Source organism: Theobroma cacao, chromosome 2 (assembly GCF_053813885.1).
Source record: "Theobroma cacao isolate CCN51 chromosome 2, ASM5381388v1, whole genome shotgun sequence".
In the NCBI taxonomy this organism is placed as follows: Eukaryota; Viridiplantae; Streptophyta; class Magnoliopsida; order Malvales; family Malvaceae; genus Theobroma; species Theobroma cacao.
The window spans coordinates 4,423,627-4,436,412 of record NC_142640.1 but is presented as its reverse complement, the minus strand read 5'-3'; the positions used below and the strand labels follow the sequence as shown (position 1 = coordinate 4,436,412).

Here is a 12,786-nt window from a genome sequence, read left to right as displayed (position 1 = left end):
CACTATCTTTGGTCCACACCAACAGTTTTCCCATCATTCTTGTTTGATTCTAATGTCTCTTTGTCTAGGGTTTGTTTCAAAGAAAATTCTAGTATCCTGGCAAAGCTTATGGTTTTCCGCACCATTGGAGCAATTTCTGGAAGGTAATTCGTAAAGTTCTTGGTTTTTTGGGGAGGGTGTCGGACCCTTGCTGGACATGATTAGTGCAACCATGGGGGAAGCACAGTGTATTTAACATGTAATAATCATGAACCATTTGCTCATACCCCAAAAAAAATCATGCATGATTACCCAACCATTCAAGAGTAATCATTATTTTCATTATTATTATTATTTAATGTTCAAATGCAATAAAATGAGTATTAACTTACTCTTTGAAGGGAAACAAGTCGCTAAGCTAGATGCTCAAATCCATTATTTAACCAACCATGCATTTTGCCTGAAAATGCAAATTTCATGTTTGCTAAATAATAATTGTCCTGCCTAATGTTAATTTCCGTTGTCAATTTAAATGTGACTACCAATTAATGAGCAATTAATAATGATAAATTAATATGGTTGTTGATTTGTGTAGACTTAAAGTATTTAATGACTCCCCAGTCCTTAAGGTCCTACAAGCAATTCAATAATTTTATCAGCCAGTTGTGCTGATAAGCTTGAACTTTAGCTCACTGACCGACCTTAAACATTCAACTTGAAGTCTTGGACTCAAAATTGGGTTTGATGTACTGAAAATAGGGATGTGAAAATTTAAATCAAATTGAAGTGAGTTTGGTTTTTTTGATTTTGTTAATTTGGTGTTCGGTTATTTTATTTAAATGTGTTCGGTTATAATAATTTAATCAGTTCGATTTTTTATTAGAAAAAATCTCAATCGAAGTGAAAAATGCTTATATAAAGAAGGATAATTTTATTCATTACACAAAGTCTTTTTTCTAAAACATTTTAACTTTTATTATAACTTAATAAATTATATTTAAAATCATACAAATTTGAGTTCAAACAAGTAAATAAAAAAATAATTAATATTTAATATATATCTAATTTAATATATTTTTTATAAGGTTGATTTTCGAACTGAACTAATCGAAATAGTTCGGTTTTGATTATCAACATTTTTCGATTTGGTTTCGATTTTTTAGAAGGAATTCGAATTTTTTCAATTTTGAGAATTTCAAAATCGAACTGTTCTAATTGAAAAAGGAAAACAATTTGGGTTGGGCTGGCTTCTTTATCCCAACTTTGAATCATAGACCACCTTGACAGGTCCATCAGGCTCAATAAGGATATTTAATAAGTTTACCCAAAACAATAGAAAAGATGAGAGAGCCTCATTGCCACATTAGGAGAGAGGGAACCGCCGCCCCCAGATTTGGCCACCGGATTCGTTAACTAATTGCAGTTCAGCAGTGACAGTTACTGGAGTCCTAATAAAGAATTGGTGCGTGCTCCTCACGCGTCTCCGAAGCCAGTCCTCTCTTTTTGTTTTTCCTTTCCTATACAGTTCCACGGTCTCTTCTTGACATTGGTGTTCCATCTTGGTAAGCGCATCTAGGGTGAGTGACTTATCCAATTCCTATGCATAAAAAAAAAAAAAAAACCGTCATCCCTATCCTCTTTGTTAAAAGAAACTAGTACCTTTAATTTGAAATGAATGTCCTCGCCATAATTACCATGAGGTCGCGCTCTTATTCGGTCATCATGTAAATGATCCATCCCATCTTCACTTAAAAGATGAAAGAGAGATAGAAAAAATGGAAATAGCACTATAGAATGAAAAAACTTAAAACGGAAATCTACAATCAATAGATAGAGCTCAAGCTAGATAAACTGAGCTTTGCCACAGTTGATATCTTTCTACGGAAAACATCCTCCTCCCACACATCGCATCTATACAGAAACAGCCAACTCGCCTTCCGGTTCCGCCACCTGTCCTCCAAATCTTGTACTGAAAATCGACTCTCAAAGCGGACCTTATTCATTTCCTCCTTATCCAAACCAAAATTGGAATGTCCTCTAGAAACTCCCGGATGATCCCAAACAGCTTCCGAAAGCGGCAGCGCGTGCCCCAGCACCACATCTCCGCCATGCGCATCTCCTCCACCGCAGCAATCATGGAAACCTTCGCCGACAAGACCATGTCCGAGTCCTCCCAGAAGCTACGCCGCACCTCTTCCTCCTCCACCACAGCCACCAGCACCAATCCTAATACCACTACCTCTTCCTTCAACGATCCCTCCACCGCTGATGTCATTCTCCGCCTCTTCATGGAACAATCCCCCTTTGATTCTGCCAGTCCCTCGGATTCCGCTGACCAATCGGACATCCAGATCTATCTCCACTCCCACGTCATTAACCGCTCGAAATATTTCGCGGCGCTTTTATCCGACCGTTGGCAACATGAAAAAATCACCGATAGGAACAACAATGCCGCTGAAGATTCCAGAAACGACGATAATTTTAGCCTAATTCATTTAAATCTCGGCGTTCTCGACAATCCAAACTCCATAACCATCCATTTAACCGTCTTTCAACTGCTTTACACGAACGATTTCGCAACCGTCATCGACTCGGCTTCCACCGCACTCGAAATCCTCCCAGTGGCTCTCGAAATACTCTTCGAAGATTGCATAAAATCATGCGTGAAATTCTTAGAAGCGGTGCCTTGGAGCGAGGAGGAAGAGCAAAGAGTTTTAAGCTTGATTCCGTTCCTGCACGAGGAAGAATCAAAGGAACTTCTGGCTAGGGTTTCGCTGGGGAAAGATGATTCTTGTGAAGAAATGTTGCACGGATTGATTTTGGAGGCGATTCATAGTCATCCGAATATGGCGTTTGTTAAAGCCTTCGTGGCGAAACTTTTGAGGGATTTTTCATCAAGGGAATCGGCGAGGAGGGTTTTGGAGAGGGAGTTCGAGAAGAGTTTGAAGATTGTGAAAGAGAGTTTGGAGGAGTATTCAAGCCCTGATTTTAGAGGTGATCACAATGAAACGGAGGCGATACAGAGGTTGAATTTGCATACTGCGATGACCAATGGGAGGCATTTGTTATGGTTGGTTGAGAGGATGATTGAGTTGAGGGTGGCGGATTCGGCCGTGAAGGAGTGGAGTGAGCAGGCTGCGTTTACCGCGGATTTGCAGAGAGCTTTTAGGGATGATGCTTGGAGGAATTTTGTTCCGGGACTCCCTGCTGTTGTGCTCCGGTGTACTTGTAAGCTGGCCAATGCAGTTGCTACTGGAACAATAATCGCTGCTAGACAGGTATTGGTTTTGTTGGCAATTATTTGACCGTATGAAAATGCAGGTGTTCACTATACAATGTTTAATAAATTGGGAAATCTGATGTTATGTTTTGTTGGTGGATTCAATATGAATTTGCTGGTACTTCTAGTGGAGTGCTAGTGGCTTGTCAGGCAGGGAAACTGTTATCAAGTTATGGGAACTAATAGCCTGGAGAAACAAGTTGTTTTCAATTAAAAATTATAATGGATAAATTGGGAAGATCTCTTTTAAGCTCAAATGTAAACATAATTCTGAAACATCCTAAACCCTCTGCTCAATGAGTTGAGAAAAGTATGTTCAAGTCTTTAGTTAAATAAATTTCATTCGAGTCTTTGAAAATCTAATTGAAGTGTTAAGCGAGGGTAGTTATTTCATTCTAGGCCTTGATCACTTTATTTTTCCAACTGTTAATACATTTCATTTGGTTAAATAAAATATGGGGACTCCACTGTGGTGTGCCATCAGTTTCCTTTAAAGGGGAAAATGCATCCACTGTGGTGTTTCTGGGTAGTCTAACCGTTTGATTGATATGCCTACTCAAGGTAGTTCATAAAATCAATTGGTAACAACTCATTCTAGTATTTTTTTTTAAACACTGTTTTGAAGTTCCAGTGGTATCAACTGGAGCCTTTAATAATCTCATCTGTCAATGTTCATTTCAACTTAGGCTTTGTTGATTGATGTTTTCGCCTTTCTCTTTTTGTTCTTTTTGTAAAAAAAGGGAAAGAAAAGAAAAACTAAATATAAAACCAATGACAAATAGCAAAAGACAAAAAGTAAAAGCATGAATCAATCAGAGGCTTAATGTATTTCAATCTAACAAGTGTTTTTGAAATATCAATACTTTTGTTTCTCAGAGTCTGAAAAGTGATTTTCTGAAGACTGTTAAAACTTATCACTCGTTAAAGCAAAACTAGGGTCTGAGCATGTGTTCACTCCAGATTGAGTGATAAAATACAGTGTTCCAAAGGGTAGAGTTATTTGTTCCTACAAGATTTGAGTGCAAAAGCCAATTTTTACTGTGAAATGGTATGCTGCTTCTTTTTTATTTTAAAAACTGCATATCAATTACATTTGAAACCTCGGTTGTAATGAATGCTTGGTGCTTGAGGTTTAGAGAAGTGAAGTATTTCTTATTTTCTTGCTCATCATGGGTGGTTGAAATGACTTTGGTCTCTATAAGTTTCAGGTTAGAATGAAGCTTGTCAAAGACTGGCTTCCTGTTCTGAATGTGTGCAAAGACAATGTCTCGCCCATGCTGCCCAGTCATAAAACATTATACCTGGAATTGGAGGAGACATTCCTGAGAATTATCTCCACACTGCCAATGTCAGATGCACAAGTGTTGTTGCGGCAATGTCTCAGCTTCTCAACCAGAAATGTTGAAGATTGCCCCCACTTGGTCACAGCATTCAATACGTGGTTTCGCAGGGCAACTCAACCTCCTCAACTGGAAAACCTTGATTAGAAGTAGTGAAAGAGTGGTGTTTTTGTGTATGTGGATTGTCACCCCCTCGGTGCTGTTTTGGTTTAGGAGGTTTAGTTTCCTCTGTTGAATATTGTGCATATGCTAAACTGATGTCTGGAGTCAAACTAGTTACTCTGTACATATGGATATTCCCTATTGTTCCCCATGTACGCAACAGAAGCAAAAACTGGATGTTTTTTATTCTGTTTCTTGAAGCTGTCATGGACACTTTGCACTGACCTTTAATTTTATGTGAAAGGTCTTGTTGGCTTAAGGGGTGATTAGACGTGGAATTCCGTCAGTTTCTTTAAGAAGTATAGCCACTGTGTCGTTCCAATTTCATCAAAAAAATATTTGTAAGGTGTTGTGCGCAAGGTCAACCAAAATGTGTAGATGAATTTTCTTTCCTCGAGAACCTCGTTTCCAGTGGAAGCTCAGTATTCTTTTAAAGGCACTGCTTCTGCAGCAGTGTTAGCAAATTTACCCCCTTCTACTGCCATGGGTAGGCTTTTTTCACTATGGTGCGTACGATACGATTAAGATAAGTTGGCTGCGAGCTCCTCTTCATCCATAAAATCACTAAAAATGCTATATCTGTTTACAATAAATTTACTGCAAAAGGTAAATGGCTGTTAACTTATTTTCAAAATTTTCTAATTTTTCTTTTTCAGACTTTAAAATCTTTTATTTTCTTGATTTATCATATTTCAATGGCATATTAATTGAGCCTCCTATAATAAATTTTCTGTGCATGGCCTTTGTTCCTTTTATGTTTTTTTTTCTCCTTTTTTATCAGAAACCAGCTTAGCAGGCAAGCAATCTCGGAGATAAGAAAAACTTTAGAATTGCTAACGAAAACTCTTAATGCAATATCATAAACTAAAAAGAATTAACAAAAAGAATAAATGGGGATTATCATCCTAACACTGTAACCAGTCCATACAATGCGAGAGCAGGCAGCATTCGGCCATTGTTGATGCGATCAAAAACCTTCGACTGCTTCAGTTCCATCAAGCATTGAAGGGTTAGCAGACTGTCCGACCCTGCCTGATGGCTCACCCCAGCGACACGAGCAACATTTAAAAGTTTAGCCACTTTCTCCAGGCCACCATGCAGGCCGAAGAACCTGAAGGTGTGCTTAATGTCATAAATCTTGTATCCCAAGAAATAAACCAGTTGTGCCATGAAGGAATTGACGTCATATGGCAGCTCATGTTGTGTCAAAATCTTCATCAGGAACCCAAAATCATAAGCCCCGTGAAACGTGATCCAAGTCAGGGAAGAAAACACCAATCCCGAACTCAAAATCTTCTTCGCAAAATTTTTTGAATCAATACCCTTTTTTTTTGTTTTTCACAAAATCGATACCTTGTATCTTAAGTAACTCGATAGATTCTTTATCGCAATAATCTCTCTCGAAATCAAAATCTTTAAAATTAAACTCCCAAACATATCGATACGGGGTATTAAAATCTGGTAAATTACCTTGAGAATCAGCGAGAGTTAAACCAAGTTGAATAATACGTAAGGCATCAACATTGGATTTCATGAACAGATAATTGATAGCAGGATCAGCTTGATGAATGAGGTTTTTATCTTGTTTGAAAATCGTACCAGGAAACTCTGTGTCCATGGAGACAAAAGGGTACTTATCAATTGCACTACGGATTAGCGCAAACTCACGTTCCAAGTCTTCAGCAAAGACTTGTCGAACCAATACTGGCTTTTTGCCAGGCGCCGTCATCCTGATCTCTTTTGCACTACTACGTCTTCTGCCCTAAGTTGAAGGTCGAAACTATCGACCCCTATTCACAAATCACTACGATTTTAATTGGAATTGAAGTTCTTCCTCTCTCTCTCTCTCTCTCTCTCTCTCTATATATATATATATATATATATATATATCACTCAAGGGTATTCCTAATTAATAGAGAAGCAGAGGTAACACGTTTGAAGCCGACTTAAGGGAAATCGTAATTGATAGAAGTAGAGGAAAATACGTTTACAGCCGATTTTGGGTTTGCCTAAAAGCAAATAGAAAACCGACTGCAGAAACTTTCTGCCCAAGCATTTTACTAATTATTCTTTTAACGGATCCAAAAACTTATTAATTATTTTTAATTAAAAATAGATAAATTTGTTGCTTTGTGATTAATTAAACATGAGTGAAATCTTGACCCATTCATTCCATGAACATCGTTCACCTTTTAAATTAGAATTTTTGTACTTTATAACTTTAATTTCACATAAAAAAAATAAAAGTATAGTATTTTAAAAAATTCAAATAAATTTTTATTTTTATATTACATTCAATTAAATTTTTATATTTTTTATTTTTAATCAAATACAAAATTATAATTAATGATGGATTAACTATTATTAGTTAAAACGCCACTCGTTATTTTATGTCGAAATAGTACTAATGTAATGTTGACTTGAAAAGTGAAATGTTATATTACCATCTATTATATCATACTAATATCACATAATATAAAAATAATAAATAATATTTTAACGAATAGCTGTTAATTATAAAATATCTATTTAACTAAAAAAAAACATAAAGATTGATTGAGCATACTAATAGAATGAAAATTTATTTAAAATTTTTAAAAATAATTTAACAATTTCTTTAAATATTATGTCCAAAATATCTAATTGCACAAAAACTCATGTAGATATTAGTTTGCTTTTTATCAAAAGATTAAATTTAGTCAATTAATGTTTTCAATTTTTTTATTTTGGAAGTAATTCCTTCATGCAAAAATGCTACTATGACAAATTCTAACATATTATTTATTCAATTGGCATGAAAATGAAGTTGGCCCATTGACAAAACTTGGAACCCTCTATTAACATTATAAAGAGTAGTAACTTCAAGGACAACTAGTAACCTTAAGATGAAGATGTCTACCAAACTTGGTAGCCACCACCTCCTCTGCAACTTGCAAAGATATTGAGTCATAATCTGGGCAATGAGATCCTTTCTTCCCCAAAACTTTAATGCTGCTGTTAACATCCTTCCATGAAACCAAAAAGATAGATAGAGAAAGAGAGATAAAGCTTCACCAAAACAAAAGGCAGACAGCCGATGAGCTAGCTACATGAAGGAGGCTAAACAATGGCTGAATTCTCATCCCCATCACATCAAATGTAGGTTTCCTATTTAAGGTAGTACGTAGCATAGAACGAAAACATATACTTATTTCGGATTAAAAGGTAAGAAAAGCTGAAATTTATGCCTTATCTCAGTTAATCACAAAGTATGAGCTCACAGAAAATATGTTAGAAACACCACTAAGTTAGCCCATGAGAGATAGGGAGGACTTATTTTAGCAAAATCATAAGCAAGCGAAAGTGTCGATTAGAGTAGTCGCCTTCTAAAGTTACGGGTTGTGCCTTGGTAGGTACGAACCAGCAAACCTACTCCTATCCCAAGTCCAACACAGATGCTGAGGCCAATCCCGACCCCCACCCTGACACCAGCATTAAACCAAGTGAGCTCCCCATCTTCACCATCAAAATAGTCTGTCCCTGAGTAGTACAGATGGTTGTGGTCCTCACTTTCTGGTTTGTAATTCAAGTAATCTGGTATCTGCAAAGGTGAGAAAGAAGTGAAAAGCAGAATGGTAATTCAAACATACATAGCGTATCTATGGTGGTTATCTAAAATAAATTCCATAGATAATATCACAATAATTAACCAGATATATGGATACATCAATGATTGGCAAAGTCAAAAGCTAAAAAACCCTTCACTATCTGATCTAAGGCCCAAAAGCTTGTAAGAACCATTATTACTTTTGTTAAGTTAGAGATTTCATGCTGTAAGCAGTTCCACTTGTTTCAGAAAAAAAGGATTGCGAAGCATCCTATGAAGGAAAAGGCCAAGAGGGAGGAAAAAGCCATTCCAATAGAGACATGTATTTGTGTAGTTGGATTACTGACCATCGCACTAGCATCCAGGCAATAAATGGGTATGTAAATGCAAAAAATCTCAAGAAAGGGAACTTTCTAAGACTTTCTAAGTTATCATACTGGGTTTCTAACAAATTAACAGGCCTTTGTACCAATTAATTACTACTCAGGGATGTTTGCAGTTCAGAAGGATACCAGAAGAAACAAGAAAATAGACCAGGACCAGGCATCAGGCAAAGTATTTATACCCAAGCCATAAATAAACTGTAAACGGCATGATAATTTTTTAAAGAGATTGAGCTCAAGATGATATTCAAGTCATTCTCTACTCTTTCAAAGGCCAGTATCAGGCAAAGTATGCCTATCTATTAAAGCAAAATGTTCAGGTACACATATGACTAGCACAATGGATCACTGATGTAAATGAAAACACATATTAGTACTTATAACATAGGAAATGAGCTAAAATGTGTATAGGTGATATAAACAATGTCCTAGGTAGCATTAACTGAGTATTACTTTTTGAGCTAAAAGTATGCACCTATCATATCATTCTGCACTATTTTAAGACAAGATTTTTTTTTTTGAAAGGCAAAAAAAAAAAATACTTGTAGTATTTGATCAATGGATAAGGTTAGATATCACTTGAATAGAGGAGGGGAAACCAGCCAGATTTTTTATTTCTTTTCAAGAGCTTGAAATTCTAATTAACAAATACCTGCACAGGAGTAACTTCTTTCGGGCCTTCAGTTGCCTCATACTCCGGTATCGAGTCCAGCATCCCCTTCTTCATTTGCTTCTTCCGTAAACTAAGCTGCAGAGTTCTAGTCAATATGATTGGACTGCCCAAGAAGGACCCTGCAACATAAACCTCAACTGTGGGAGAAGCTGAATCTGGGCTAACAAATTGTTTGGCCTTCAGAAAGCCAGTGCCTGCAGTTATGACTGATTCACAATTCATGCTCCATTTCTGGCCACTTCCTCTTGACTCTTCAGTATAACCGTTACTGTCACACAACTCTAAAACCACAGATAGCAGAAGAGTATCCTTATGAAAAACCTCAAACTTCACACTTCCTGTCAGCCTTGTGCTATCTGTGCTCACAAAAGTGGCTTCTTCAGATTTCTTATCTAGCCGATCCCTTCTAAGAAGGGTGGATGCGCCATCAGAATAGATGCCAGTTCTAACACCATTTACTTCAAGAAGTGTATCAGGATTCAATGGGACATGGTTTAAAGTGAGGTGCTCGGGAGTTGAATCATCAGTCTCACACTTGCTTACTCTGACATAGAAAACTCTTAAATCAAGCCAAGATAACGATCTCTTCGAAAATGGCTGGTAAGGGGAGTGCCTCATAACCATATGGCCTTCACTAGTAGGCCGATTTCCATTAGATGTTTCATAAACTGTCTCCATAACTCTAGAGCATTTAGTCCTCCTCCTCGGTGAAACCTTTCCACCTTGATTGAGTTGATGACTTGTTATAGTTCATACAAGTGAGAATCATCCCGGCATAAAAAATCTGCAGGAAGATGAAGAAGGTGAAACCAAAGGAATTCATGCAATTTCCAGACACTCAAAAACCCAGAAACAGCAGAAAGCAAATATAACAGAGAGGGATGGAGGTTAAATTTCCACTGAGAACCACTCAACACTACAAACCAGAAATTAAGAATTTGAAAGAGGAAATAAGGAAAAATATTAAAACTAAACAAGGCAACTGAAGCTGAACTAAAGATATGAAACCCCTCAAGATAAAGTAATCAAACAGAAGAGAGATAACCTACAGAGGAAATTCTGTTTATCTTCTACAGCAATTGAACTGAGAAACAAACAGCAATTTAAGTAGTGTCAGAGCCAATAACAGGGCAAGAACTACCAAACCAAAAGCAGAAACAAAAAGATAAAGAAGGGATAAGAAGCTGGGTAAATACAGGAGACAAAACCAAAAAATTCCAAGGTGTTGAAGCCCAACATATATTGATGGTAAAAGCAAAAAACGAAAACACACCAAACACAACCTTAAAATTCCAAATCCCAAAATTAAACGCAGAATAAAATGAAATCTGGAATCATATGTAACCAGTGACTAAGGTAATATACATCAGGGTGGTAGCAGTGAAATCAGCTAAGCACTAAAAAACAGAATCTATATTTGTCCTTTCATCTGTTTGAATTAGACTTCAATGAAGATTAATTAAAAGAAATAAATAGTCAAAAAATAGAAGGGAAATTGATCATAACAGAGAAAAAAACAAAAACAACAATATCAATCCCCACAGATTCCAACAAACTTACCAGCAATAGGCAATTTTCACGCACGTCACGTAAACAGACAAAAAAAGACCCCTCTGTCTATCCCTGTCTCTTTATTGTATACAAAATGAATGCATGCATCATGCATGTGTATCAAGCATGATCTCCAGGCAAACATCAAAACAGACAAAGCCACAGCCTTTCCGATCAAAAAGTTTACGCACAGGAAAACTCACCTCGAGTATCGCACATTCCCAATCTTCTTCGTGGCTTACGCTATCGGGAAGCGATCGAATTTGTGGTCTACTTTGAGTGGTGTTTCCCAATTCCCTTCCCCTCGAATAAAACAAAGCACAGCTTTTGATTTTCTAAAGAAACCAATCCAAACCAGGCAGAAATGACGTTCTGTAATTCTGTAGTAACATATAAAACAAAGACCAACCCAAGTCTTTAAATTTTCTGAACAAAATGAATCAAATTACAATCAATGAAAACTATGAACAAAGAACAACCCAAGTGCTCAAATTCTTCAAACAGAATTGGGTTGTTCTTTTCTTTCTTTTCTCTCCTTTCCCTGTGCACGATGGGTTATAAGTTTTGGATAAAAGACTATTAAGGAATAAATTATCAAGTGGGGTCAAAGTGTACCAGACATTCTACAGATCTTATCCAAGAAAGAGAAAGAGATGAAGGTTCACTAGCCAATGTGTTGAAAGGGATGTCTAAGGCTTTTCTTAATAAGTTTGATGAAACTACAAGATACGAATCTAATCTTTTCTCCGTGTGGACAAGAAGCTTGCCTATAGGGAGGGATCAACGGGTCTAGTCTACGACTTCTTTGTTAATAATGTTGTTTTTTCTGTTCATAGCTTTGTTAATCATTTTGTTGCTATTGGATGGAGATATTTTCCTTTTCGTTTCCATTTTTGCTAATTTGTTTCCTTTGAATTTTTTAATCTTCATTTGCTTGATTAGGGGGACAAGTGTCATTGAGATTGCACTGTTTTTTCATTTTCTTTACTTTTGTTCTTTGACTATTACGTGTTTTGAAGTACAACACTAAAGATAACTGTCCTTTATCTATGTTAATGGTGGAGAGTGGAGACACTCTTCTGTTGTAAGCACTGTTGTTTAGCTATGAAATTATTTCCTTTCTGACCAAAAAGAAAGATGATTTTAGGCTATTGTACCCGGATTTTTGTCATTACCAGAACATGTTTACCAACAACCATTTTCTCTCTTTCCTTTTCTTAAGTCAAATTTTACGAGTTCCAACTGTAGAAAGTAGAAACTAATAACATACTAACAATTTTCTCGTGTATGTTGCTTGGGATGTACAAGTTCAATGAATATAGATTCATTTTAAGCCTATTCATTTGTTCTTTAGACAGAAAATGAAACCATCCAAGAGTTTTATGCCTCGTATTGTTTTTTTTTTTCAAGAAGATAAAAAAAGACCTAGGGTTTTGGGGATGATCAAGGTCAAGAAAAGAGCAGGGCCTAGGAATTTAACATAATTTTCTCGTATGGGGGCATTACCACGTGAAAAGCACATGGACGAACAGGAGACCGCACTAGACTCGCATTCCTTTCACAAAACACGACGAGGGCGGGCTGCATTTCTCTATATACGACACTGCCTCCGTCATATTCTTTTGTCTTAATTTGTTGACATTGAACTGCGAAGGCAGGCAGCAATAATATTTGGAGGCCTGGCCTGTGATAGCACGTTGTCTGGTACGATCTTTAACCAGCGTTACCCGAACAGATTTTGCTTATCCCACCACCGATATCAAGGATGACAAACCAGTTTTAAAGCAAGGCCACTCGAAACAGAAGCATTAGACCTCGAAGCAGTAGCTTAA

At 36.8% G+C, this 12,786-nt stretch overlaps 2 protein-coding genes and 1 pseudogene across 7 annotated transcripts; 1 reads left to right on the top strand and 2 right to left on the bottom strand.

The window, feature by feature from the left end:
- Positions 1-1,892: 1,892 nt before the first annotated feature.
- LOC18607789 (BTB/POZ domain-containing protein At1g63850-like) lies at positions 1,893-4,954 on the top strand. Of its 2 annotated transcripts, none has more exons than XM_007042142.3 (2): positions 1,893-3,257; positions 4,462-4,954. In XM_007042142.3, exons 1-2 carry the CDS (start codon positions 2,010-2,012, stop codon positions 4,744-4,746), a joined length of 1,533 nt encoding a protein of 510 aa, XP_007042204.2. In that variant the 5' UTR covers positions 1,893-2,009; the 3' UTR covers positions 4,747-4,954. The 2 variants fall into 2 exon arrangements, with proteins under 2 accessions (XP_007042204.2, XP_007042203.1); XM_007042141.3 differs by having other exon boundaries at positions 1,913-3,257; positions 4,468-4,954.
- Positions 4,955-5,567: 613 nt separating this feature from the next.
- Positions 5,568-6,637, bottom strand: LOC18607788 (putative CCR4-associated factor 1 homolog 11 pseudogene; annotated as a pseudogene).
- An 882-nt stretch (positions 6,638-7,519) lies between these two features.
- On the bottom strand, positions 7,520-11,685 carry LOC18607787 (uncharacterized protein At1g01500-like). Of its 5 annotated transcripts, none has more exons than XM_007042138.3 (4): positions 11,158-11,685; positions 10,453-10,487; positions 9,383-10,187; positions 7,520-8,341 (listed from the first exon to the last, which is right to left on the bottom strand). In XM_007042138.3, exons 3-4 carry the CDS (start codon positions 10,079-10,081, stop codon positions 8,111-8,113), a joined length of 930 nt encoding a protein of 309 aa, XP_007042200.3. In that variant the 5' UTR covers positions 10,082-10,187; positions 10,453-10,487; positions 11,158-11,685; the 3' UTR covers positions 7,520-8,110. The 5 variants fall into 5 exon arrangements, with proteins under 5 accessions (XP_007042200.3, XP_007042199.3, XP_017971958.2 ...); XM_007042137.3 differs by lacking the exon at positions 11,158-11,685 and adding an exon at positions 10,964-11,073; XM_018116469.2 differs by lacking the exon at positions 11,158-11,685 and adding an exon at positions 10,687-10,763.
- Between the last annotated feature and the right edge of the window lie 1,101 nt (positions 11,686-12,786).